This window comes from Diplotaxodon limnothrissa, linkage group LG10 (assembly GCF_057381915.1).
Source record: "Diplotaxodon limnothrissa isolate DT_005_m linkage group LG10, D_limnothrissa_male_GT1.1, whole genome shotgun sequence".
In the NCBI taxonomy this organism is placed as follows: Eukaryota; Metazoa; Chordata; class Actinopteri; order Cichliformes; family Cichlidae; genus Diplotaxodon; species Diplotaxodon limnothrissa.
Genome location: NC_140605.1, coordinates 12,489,953 through 12,501,319, shown reverse-complemented (window position 1 = coordinate 12,501,319; position 11,367 = coordinate 12,489,953). Strand labels below are relative to the sequence as shown.

At 46.6% G+C, this 11,367-nt stretch overlaps 2 protein-coding genes across 2 annotated transcripts; both read right to left on the bottom strand.

Annotated features, from left to right (window-relative positions):
* Positions 1-1,769: 1,769 nt before the first annotated feature.
* LOC146623950 (uncharacterized) lies at positions 1,770-2,921 on the bottom strand. Its single transcript, XM_085364864.1, has 2 exons — positions 2,744-2,921; positions 1,770-2,287 (listed from the first exon to the last, which is right to left on the bottom strand). Exons 1-2 carry the CDS (start codon positions 2,919-2,921, stop codon positions 1,770-1,772), a joined length of 696 nt encoding a protein of 231 aa, XP_085220990.1.
* A 5,973-nt stretch (positions 2,922-8,894) lies between these two features.
* LOC146623949 (fatty acid synthase-like) lies at positions 8,895-11,263 on the bottom strand. The gene is made up of 5 exons (XM_085364863.1): positions 11,260-11,263; positions 10,775-10,986; positions 10,546-10,644; positions 9,232-9,483; positions 8,895-9,104 (listed from the first exon to the last, which is right to left on the bottom strand). Exons 1-5 carry the CDS (start codon positions 11,261-11,263, stop codon positions 8,967-8,969), a joined length of 705 nt encoding a protein of 234 aa, XP_085220989.1. The 3' UTR covers positions 8,895-8,966.
* Between the last annotated feature and the right edge of the window lie 104 nt (positions 11,264-11,367).

Below are 11,367 nucleotides of genomic sequence, written 5' to 3'. Positions count from 1 at the left end.
TGATTCTATCTACATTCTTGTTCGGGGTCACTGGAAAGAGAGCAGAAATTATTGGAAGATTCTCAAAACCAGCAGCTATTTGGTCTACGAGTTTATATTCACTTGGAACTCCTCTGGGGACCCCTATTGAGTCAATCCAGGTTGGCGAGTTCAGCCTAGGGTCATAAGCGTGTGTTCCCTCAATCCCCCTTTTGGACAGGATATGTCTCTTCCGCCTAGCTGCCAATGTGCGTGTGTTGTGCTGTGGAATGTTTTTTACCTGATTTCCAATTAGCATAAGAGGTGCTCCTAGCCTCACCATCGCGCACGTCCCCACACTTCCCAGAGGAACACGAGCCAAAAGAGTCTTATGCCCACAATAATAGTAAAGTCCACTTCTAGCCCAAGTCCCAATCAAAGTGGTGGGATCACTTACATTGTTTGTGGTTCTTCCCGTCTGGGTAACAGCGCACCAACTTGGGTCGATTTCTCCCACGTTATATATTACTTTATCTGTGGAGAACTTAAAGCACGTATAATTATCTTTTTTCGGCAAAAATGGTCCTGCCTTTGTCCGCTTGTCAACTGGAGGAAACAAACTGGACAAGACAGTGCAGTCTCCAGTACTCACCGCTCCCCTAGTCATTCGCAACATGCAATCATAGCCCCACTTGTCCTCCAGATGGAGTGGAGCGGGCTTTGTGAACAGACGTGGTCTAGCAGAGGCGCAAGCAACACAATTAGATAGCTCTTGTTCCCTAGCATTTAGAGCCATCCAGTCCAGCCAGAGATTACTGTCACTGAACCCAGTGGCGCGCTCAATTAAATCTTGAGGCTTCAGTCTAGTATAGTCCACCACCAGGACTCGTCTATCCTTTGGTTCCTGTTCCTCTGGTACCGCATATGACGACCCGTTTCCCCTTTCTCCTGTAAAATGTACAACAGCGTTCATTGGGTCGTTAATCATGTGTATTTCCTTTTCTTCTCTAACTGGCTCTACGGGATTTACGGGATTGGCCTTTTCAAGAAAATTGACTTTAATTAACCCCTTCGGGTCAGTTCCCACAGTCTCCACACCCAAGACTAAATATACAGAGTTTTTACGCCGCCAGTTGCCCAGCGACATAGTCAAAGGATTCTTAGATGGACTATAATCTCTTTGAAGTTTTAACACGTTCTCTAACCCTTGTCCTGACGTTTCCCCATTTTCCCCAGTGTAACCCTTTACCTGATTCCAGTTCCGACACCAGTTTGCAAAGGGCCTACTCCCTCTTTCACAATGTGTACTTACTGCATAATCCCAACAAACCCACACATTATATGCTCTCCAACTACTATCTGCTCCTCCACACTTAAAAACATCGCATAAATCAAACGTGAATGAAGTTGTGGACCCATTAACATAGTTCAACTCTAAACCACCATATGTACTCAGGCACTCATCCCTTTTACCCGAAACCTCGCGTTTTGATCTCCTTTTTAGCCCTGTTTCAATAAACAGTTTCTCTTTTGGTGCTGGATTCAACTGGCCCCCGTGTTCAGACAGTTCACGGGGGCCTCCCTGCAAAATATAAACAAGCAAACATAGGGCCATTATCAATATCATTACAGTCATCAAACTAACAATCACAAGCAACATTTTAATTAGTCCTCTCTCCTCACGAATCTCCGGTTCGCGGGGTGGCATTGTGTGATGTATATTTTGTACTTAACATAAATTTTGAAACTTTTGTTTCTGTTTTCCCCTTTCCCTTTCACTCTTTTTATTTAAACCACCCCTTTTTAACCTCTTAGGTTATTACCACTCCTTTCTGTAGACGCGGCGATTTCCTCCTAGGCTGCTCTTCTTTCTTCGGCCTTCCAGGTGGACTACTGGTCGGCCCGTTGCACAGGTGAAGAGGTTTATTCTGCCTCTGTTCCTTGACACCTGCGTTCTTTGAAGACGAATTTTCCTCCACCAAGCTCTCGTGTGCGGGTGCACACTGCGACCAGTGGTACCAGGTGTCGCCTTTCCCTTTCAGCTGGACTGCTGTAGCCGTCCGGGCGGTCACCTCATACGGACCAGTCCAGCGGGGCTCCTTCCACTTTCGCTTAATGACCTTTAGCCACACCGCCTTTGCGTCCGGGACCTCTCCGTTCCCCGTGGGTCTCTCACAAGTGACCTGTTTTGTAAAGCTGGACACAAGAGCTTTCAACTCATTAAAATATTCTGCATGAGACCTGTTGCTTGTCCTGGGCTGCTCCACTGGGACCACTGTCCAGGGTGCTGGAAACTGTCTCCCAGTCAGCAGCTCGTAAGGGGTGAAACCTGTGGATTGGTTAACAGAACATCTTATGGTCATCAAAGCAATGGGCAGGGCTGCGACCCAATTTAGCCCTGTCTGCGCACAGATTTTAGCCAACTTGTTTTTCAAATTTAGGTTCATCCTCTCTACCTTTCCTTGAGATTGAGGATGATAGACCGTCCCGAACTTATGTTGCACTCCCAACATCCTCTCTACCTCTTGCAAATCTTTGTTCTTGAAGTGAGTACCATTGTCTGATCTAATTCTCTTGGGAAACCCATGCCTTGGAATGTAATGATTGATTAAGCACTTAATCACGCTTTTCGCGTCTTCACGTTTGGTTGCCCATGCTTCGGGCCATCCAGTCAGAACATCCACACACACCAACAAATACCTCACACCACCTGGTCCTGTATCAATCATGTCGGTATAATCAATCACGACCTCTTCGCCTGGCCTTTCTGGCATGAGAAACTTACCAGCTTCAGGTTTTACTGCTGGCTTTGGATTGTGTGCCCCACAAATTAGGCACGTTCTGGCCTTTTCCAGTATCATCCTTCTCAAATCAGGATGCCACCATCGGCACAAATTTCTCTCCATCTGTTTCACTCCCACGTGACCAAGCCCGTGAGCCTCATTCACCTTCTGTTCCGCCATTTTGGCCGTTAAGGCGGGACGCCCATCTGGCCCCCTCCACAAACCGCCATCTTGCCAGGCTCCTTTGTTTTCCCACACCCCCTTTTCCTCTGGGGATGTCTCCTCCTGAGCCTGTCTCACTTCTTCCATACTGTTAGTACTGGCCTCCTCTTCTGGGGTTACCTGTACCATTTGTCTCTGTCCTTTGTAGCCTGCTGCTTCCTTTGCGGCTTCATCAGCTTTCTGATTTCCTTTTGCCACCATACTGTCTGCTTGTGAGTGGCCTTTGCATTTTATAATACTTACCTCGTCTGGGTCCTCCAGGGCCTTTTCCAGTTCCTCCATTTCCTTTTGGTGACAGATGGGTGCATTAGTGGCCGTTCTGAACCCGGCTCTCTTCCACTGAGCCAGTTCCACATGAGCTGCTCCAAACGCATATGCTGAGTCAGTGTAGATGTTCACTCTCATGTTTTTAGCCAACCTCAGGGCTCGAGTTAGGGCTATCACTTCAGCTCTCTGGGCCAACTGTTGTCCCTCAATTTTTCCTGCTTCTTTCACCTGAAACTCAGTTCCTACTCTACAGACTACTGCATAGCCGGCTTTTAATCCTTCTTCATCTCTGTGGCAGCATCCATCTGTGAACCAATCCTCAGCTCCATGTATGGGCTCTGCCTTCAGGTCTTCCCTGATTTTTCCTTCAACTTGGGCTTTCTTAATACAATCATGTGGTTCTCCTGACCCCATTAGGTCTGCCATATTTATTCCTTCATGTGTGAATGTCAGATTTGGCACATCTAAAATTTTGCTCAACCTTTGTTGCGTCAGTGGGGTCATTGTGAATACCTGTGAGTTCACATAGGCCACTACACTGTGTGTGGTAAGCACTCTCAGTGGGTGTTCCCTCACTATGTGTGCTGTTTTCTGAATTATCTTTGCTACTCCTGCTGCGTGTTGTGTGCATGTGGGATGCCTTGCTTCTGTTGAATTTAATCTTATGCTGACATACATAAGTACATCTCTACCTCCCCCTTTTTTCTGAAACAACACACCATTCACAACTCCCTTTGTTTCTGAAACATAAAGATAAAATGCCTCATCATAGTTAGGTGTGGCTAGATCTGTGGCTCTTGACAAATCCTGTTTTAGTGAAATGAACGCTGTCTCTGTGTCCGGCGTCCAAGGCAATTCAGCCTTAAGATTTCGAACGCCGACTTTCTTGATCAGGTCCCTTAAAGGGGCAGTTTTACCAGCATAGTTCGGAATGAACTGCCTACTGTAACCTGTCAAGCCAAGAAAGGAAAGCAACTCCTTCACAGTTCTTGGTTTTGGATGTGTCAGAATTTGGTCTCTGTGTGTGTTCATTAACCCCACTGATCTGTGTGCGATCACCCGGCCCAGAAATGTTACCTCTGGTCGGACCAACTGTAGTTTTTCTTTACTCACTTTGAAGCCACACTCCGCCAATCTGTTCAACACCACGAGCGATGCTGCCGTACAGGCCGCTGCTGACGGGGCTGCAATAAGAAGATCATCAACATACTGTATTAATGTACAGCCCTCTGGCAGTTGACATGGGGAGAGTGCCTCTTTCAATACTTGATTGAAAATTCCTGGTGAGAGTGCAAAGCCTTGTGGTAGGCGTGTGTACCTAAATTTCCGGCCTCTGTATGTGAAAGAGAAAATGTCTCTGAGTGACTCGTGCAGTGGGAGACAAAAGAATGCATTCGCTAGGTCAATACATGTGAACCATTTTTGGTCCCCAGTAATTTCGGTCAGAGCTGTGTAGGGATTTGGTACAGGCACAGTATCAGTCCTCAGTATGGCATTTATTGCTCTCAAATCATGTGCCATACGGTACTTCCCTGTCCCATGTTTTTCCACTGGCAAAATAGGTGTGTTCCAAAATGACCATGAGGGCTCAAGCACTCCTGCCTTCCACAGCCCTTCAATGGTTTCAGCTATACCTTCCTCTGCTTCAGTTTTGTGCTTATATTGTGGTCTGTTAATTGGTGTGTCAGACTTCAGCTGGAACAGGACAGGCGAACAGTTAGCCAAACCTACATCTGTGGGCCCTGCGGACCACAAAGTATCAGGCAATTTCAAGAGCTCAGCTACTGCATCAGGATGATCCATTCTTTCCCTGCCATGTATTCTGGAGATTTCTTTATGTTCTAAGATCACTGCATCGTTGGACAAACAAGTTATGCGATATATTTTACATTTTGGTGCATACCAGACATTTGGAATTTGGGTGCTTTGCCAGCATGCGTTGTCCAGCGCCCGCTTGACCATCGGTCCCAGATCTCTTGGCCCATGACCCTCGTGGACCGCCAAGGTAATGTGAGGGGCTGAATCCTCTCCCACATTGTACCAAGGCAGTTGTTCATCAGTAAATTTCACAGCCGCGGCCACACCTTCTGGTCCAACATAAATGTTATGTGTTCGCACATTCCACGTCTGTCCCTCGAGATCAGACTGGAACTGTTCCCGATAGATATCGTTATCTTCCCTATCATAAAAGAGTGTGACGTGGAAAGGATCCCGTGGCGGGGAATAGACGGCCAGGCTCATTATCCAGGGTTTCCACAGCTGATAATGTCTCAGAATGCCTTCTTCCACTAGCCTCCCCCAGTAGATTTCGGCAGTGGGTTGTTCAGAGTTCTGGACTAGATATTGAGTCTTTGAAGGTGATCCCAGACATGGGAATTCTTTTCCTCCAGGCAGAGTAACAATCAGTCCATCTGGTGAGCACATGATCGTGGCTCCCAGCTTCACGAGCAGGTCCCTGCCCATGAGATTTGCAGGCACCTGTGAGGACACCACATATTGATGTTTCAAAGTCTGTTTTCCCAGCTTTGTCAATGCTGGATCTGTCAATGGCAGAGTCATCGGTATCCCGGAAAAACCGACCACATTAACTGTGTGACAGGAGAGTGTTGCACTGTCTGGTGTGTCTCTTAATGTCGAGTATGTTGCTCCAGTGTCTACCAGAAAGGGCAATTCAGTGCCTTCCACGGTCATCGACAGCATGGGTTCTGCCGTCCCCACGCTGTTCGGTCTCTCCGGGCTCATCTGTTTTCTCTGCCGTTGCTCTGATGGGACCTGCAGGGTGTTTTTGGTGACGTGGAGGTTTGCACAGTTGCTGCCTGTGGTGTGTGTAGAAATGTTCATGTTCTAGTCCCACTGTGAAGCACATAGACGTGTCCTGACTTCCTGTCTGTCCCACACTCTGTTGTCTCTGTTTGTTGCTGCCAACAGTACAAGTCATCTTTGCAGATTTTACTGAATTAACAAAAACATTTTTACTGAAAGACTTATTCAGTAAACACGTTTGTTACACTGAGACTGAAAAAGAGATCCCTGTTTACGCTCATAGAAAACGAGCCTCTGTTTTACTTTATTGAAATCATTTCTAATCACAGACAGGATCAGCAGCGTGCAGCTGCAGTGAGGTGTTAGTAGAGGAGCTGTGTTTGTGAGCTGTAGTCTGGATCAGGTCTCTGTGGGAGACTCGGGTTACAGTACTTCTGAATATCACACAGCACATTTCTTCAGAATCGGTTGCTGTTTGCTAACATTTGACCTTTGCCCTTTTAGGCTGCCCTTCTGGCGCCCGTCGATGAGGACTTGGGATCTGACAAGAAGCAAACTGGGGGAAGCAGCAGAGTACCAGACTTCCCTCCTCCAGCAGGCCGGGAGATCTTGTTGCGCACCTGTGTGCCGCGACCAGCAGCGTACTCCAAGGCGCTGCCTCAGCGGCTCTTCTGTGTCCTGATGAGGGAGGAGTTTAGGTTGGCCGGAGCCTTTTCCACAGACACGTCCTTCTTTTAAGTCCTGTGAACAATTCACACCTGGGATAAAGATAAGTGAAGGACACAGGATGGAGACTTTCACATAAAACAATAAAGCTGAATTGAACTAAAGTGAATAATTTGAAAATGACTCAGTGTTTTATCAGCGACACGTTACCGCAGCCTTTTAAGATCACTGAACCTGTTACTTCAAAAAACAACATGTAATGTTGAAGGGGACAAAGAGTTAGTTCATGTTTGACACTGATGTTAATCAAAACTTCCAAGATCCAGGTTGAATAAAACAGCATTAGGTGTGTGATTTCACTCTGCTCCACACACCTGCGTGCTCCAATCAGAGACACCAGAGGAACAGGTGATGAATGTGATGGGGAAGCATACGCAGGTGTGACATACAGAGCCGTGGGAATTACAGGACATTATTACTGTTGATATATTCTCAGCGATCAGCTGTTAGTGAAGAGCATGAAAACCTTACTGCACGTCGGTCAGCTCAACTTAGCTCGCTGGATAATTTACTTGTCAGCTTGAAAACATTTAACTTTAACAAAATGTTCACCAACACGGGTCAGTGTAGGTCACTGAGTCATCCTGCACACTAGCCCTGCCCCGCCCACCTGTGTTTATACACCTCTGCAGCCCCTCCTCCTTCAGCCGGGACATTTGTTCTAGCCTTCATTCATAAACTCGGCTTTCTAACATGCAGCTAAAGTTCAGTCTGCATGCTCGACCCACATACTCCTGGTAGCTGAAGTGAAATACTGCTGTGCGTAAGGGTCGGGCGGGTGACCACGTCACCTGGTCATGGGGTAAATGCTGCGGCCGGGTTCAACTCTGACCTGAGGCCCTTTATTTCTCCCTCCCTGCTTTGCTGTCTGGTCTTCATTGTGCTATTAAATACAGACAAAAAAGTTTGTTCTCCTCCTTCCATCACCACCTTTGTTGCATGTAGAAAAGTGTCATATAGAACCAGTCGTTACTTTAATGGTCTGAACTAAACGGTCGGGTGGCGCCAACAGCGACTAAGAATTTTCTGGGCCAACAGGATTTGTGTTTCAGTCCCTGATAAACTGACCCATCCTCTAAAAAACAAAACCCAAAAACTATATTTACAAGATAAATGATCAGAAATAGTAACGACAACAAAAGCACAGGAATCATAGATCCAACGGGACAGGCTCGTTACAATGAAGGAAAACACTGAGCGACTGTTGAGGCCCTTATTAGTCCTACAAAACATAACAGAAATGTTACAATAAAACACAGAGGCCTTTATTGTCACGTCCATCGTACTGTGACTCCTCAGCACATTCATCTCCAATCAGCAGCTTCCTTCACTGACCCAATCACAGGTCTCAGGCCAGCTGTTGTACTCAGGTTTGGATTATTTGCTGAGGTTTTAGATCTCTGGACCAAAGCCTTTAAAAGGAAACAGTTTCTCAGAGGTTACATCAGTAAATATGATCTCACTGTTACAGTGATCATTCACATCTCTGATTAACCTCTGAAGAGACACATTTGGTCCTTAGCGACGCCTCTGTCACAGGCGTCTGTCAGAACAACAGCGTGTGTTTGACACAGTCCATCATGAAGAGAAGCAGTTTTTCTTCTGAATTAGTGAAATAACTGGTCTGTAAATTACAGTAACACGAGTGTCATTGTTAAAACACAGTTTATGAAACACTTAATTTGTTGTGAACTTATTGACAACGTAAACATTTGCTGGTTGCCACTGTAACTGATGACTGTGTGGTCACATGACTGAAAAGTAAACAAATATCACAAAATAAAGAAATGCCTCCAACTTGTGTTACGAGTAGTTAGTGTGCAGAAACACGGCTGCAGGGTCAGCCCTCCCTCCACAGTCGCTCATCAGGCTGGTCGCAGCGCGTTTGCCTGTCTACTGATGTCTGCATGAGCAGAAACACCAATTTGAGTGATGTTATGTAATTCAGGATTCAATCAATGTGTCAGTGTTTGTTACTTTGTTACATTAATTTTTTAACCACGTTATTTTGTTGTGGGATGAACTTCTGCAAACAACAACATATGGCAACAAAAAACAAAACTTGCAGTTGGAATCGATGGAGCTGTGAGATGATGGGATGTCGACTGGTTCACTAACCATTAACATTTGGGATATTAGGATAACAGTAGCGTGTAAACATAAGCAGTGCAAACACTTCCTATAACGACACATTTACAGTCTAGTTTGGGGAAAGCTGAGGAATTAGGGTGAAGAGACGGTGGATGTTTAACCCTCCCTTGGTTTGACAGCTCGCTCAGCCAGCGAGTTATGAATGATGTTCTTGATAGACTCCGCCCCCGCGCCTTCTAGGAAAGTGTGGTGATCTCCCTTGATGACGTGGACCGACACCTCGCCATCACAGACCTGAAGAAAGACGCAGTACACAGTTTGAACATTGGAAGGCTCAGACAGAGTTTATAGAAACACACACAAGCGCACACACGCACAGTGAAGATAAGTACTACAGACTGATGTAAATGTGCATCGGTACCTCGCTGAGCTTATAGTCAGCTCCCAGGTTTTGCTCATATTCGCTGCTGGTTTCGGCGCGCAGCAGCTTCACGCTGCCGTGGTATTTTGCAGTAGGTACATATGCATCAGCAGCCTTTAGCTTGTAGTAGAAGGCGGAGGCTACAAAGTGCAGTGAGTCTCGGTCGATGTCCTTGTGAGCGGAGGTGATTAGGTCCACGGCCACACTGACGCGTGCATTCAGGTCTGACAGCGGGAGCAGAGTCTCCAAAAGCTGTAGGATGTAACCATGGAGACGACTGTAAGTTCATAGCAAACGTTACCGCGTGCTCGCGGAGATATTGTGTCAGGGTCCTGGGACTGGGCGACCCAGGATCCCTGAGCAGTCATGTATTATTATTATTATTATTATTATTGTTGTGTATTTTGGTGTTGCTCCCCCTTCCCTGTGCTTGTGTATATGTGTGTGTGTGTGTGTGTGTGTGGGTGGCTGAGCACTTGTTTATAGGCGGCGTCAGGCCTGGAGGGTGTGGCCCTGCAAGGGGACTGGCCACACCCGAAGCCACACACCTGCTGCTGATCAGGCCTCGTCGGGGGAGCTACTTAAGAGAGTCTTGGAGCGCCCACTGACGCGGGATCATTGCTTGGGACTCCACGTTAGTTACCCAGTTTAGGTTTTGGTCGTGTAGTGTATGCCTGCCATTGTTCAGTGTCCTGACTGCTGCCGCTATTGTTTCCCGCAGGAGGAGCGTGGAAGGCTTAAGGAGCAGCGAGCACCGGGAGTGCAGGCACGGGAGCAGAGAGCACTTGGAGGACACGACACGGGAGTCTGGGGAGAAACACGGGGATTTATTGTTGTTTGATATCACCCTCTGTAAATAAACACTGTCTATACGTAGAGCACCGCGCCTGGGTCCTCCTTCCCCACTCCTTCCACGGTGTGCCATGCCGCACCGTGACATATTGTTGTTTTCAGAAAAGTAAGTGACACATAATTAATGAACATCACAGATCTTATGTATATGAAAATGCAAAATGAAGATGTTTTGATATTCAGGAGTTACAAATGTCAGCTTTCAGTGAGAAACTGTACGAAGGTTTGATTTAACCGCATGTTTTACTTTAGTCTCCATAACAGCTCCAAACATCACATCATTGTTGAGTCAAACCTGCACCACACACAGACTGTGCTGGAACAGCAGCTCCAGACTGTGTTACAGTCACCATCTTTACCTTACAGGCGCCGTGAGGCAAAAGCTCAGGTTGTGTGGCCTTTAACGCTGATGCCACATAAAGGAATACTTGTGTGTGAACCTGTGGGTCAGAGACAGTATACCTTGTTGTATTCAATGCCAGTGAACTGCTGGATGAAGGCACACAAGGCTTCAGTCTCAGCCTCAGACTCGTTGCCGGGTCTTAGCTTGGCTCTGTAGCTCTGCAAATCAAAAACACAGTTAAACCTGTTCACATGCAGATCATGTGACCAGAGCTCATCCTTCAAAACCAACATCACACACGCTATACAGCATATACATGAAATAAAGATGCGCGAGTGTTTCTCTGACCTGTGTGTACGCTGCCACATATGAATGTGAGCCATCAAAGAGAAACAGGAACTCCACAGGCTGATTCTGGGTCTGCAGCTGAGAGCACATTTCAAATGCTACACAGGCACCAGAAGAATATCCAGCGACTCTGTACGGGCCGTCCGGCTGCACCTGCCTGACGCAGCTCACGTAGTAGGCAGCCAGGGACTCAATGCTATCCAGAGGAGCAGCTGCAAAGGAAACACATGAGGGGAGTTAGTTTGGCTGCACAGTGACATAAACAGCTGATGCACAACATGTGAGTGACAAAGGTCTGAGAACAGAACCACAAACTTTTAAACTGTGAAACAAAGAAAACATGAAATCACATCAGGTCTTTGGTTTTCCTCAGGCCATTATGGAGGGAGCTGTATATGTACAAGTGTTTGTAGTTTCACCTTTGAACAGTCAGACTTTCAGCTTTAACACATTTTGCTGTTTAACAGTTACACACGTTTTGATACACATGATTGTGACACCTGGTGAGGACGCACACTCATCATTTGATGACAAGTAAGGACACGTAGTTTCCACGATGGTTCAAAGTGTTGATTTTGTGTTTTAAAGTTTTT

Excerpts from the sequence above, each read along its gene's own strand:
- LOC146623950 (XM_085364864.1), bottom strand. The coding sequence starts at position 2,921 with ATGGCGGAACAGAAGGTGAATGAGGCTCACGGGCTTGGTCACGTGGGA. Across the intron at positions 2,288-2,743 it reads AGCAGTAAAACCTGAAGCTG|GTTTCACCCCTTACGAGCTG; the intron begins GTAAGTTTCTCA and ends ACCAATCCACAG.
- LOC146623949 (XM_085364863.1), bottom strand. Across the intron at positions 9,484-10,545 it reads CTGGCATTGAATACAACAAG|CTTTTGGAGACTCTGCTCCC; the intron begins GTATACTGTCTC and ends TACATCCTACAG. Across the intron at positions 9,105-9,231 it reads CTGACTATAAGCTCAGCGAG|GTCTGTGATGGCGAGGTGTC; the intron begins GTACCGATGCAC and ends GTCTTTCTTCAG.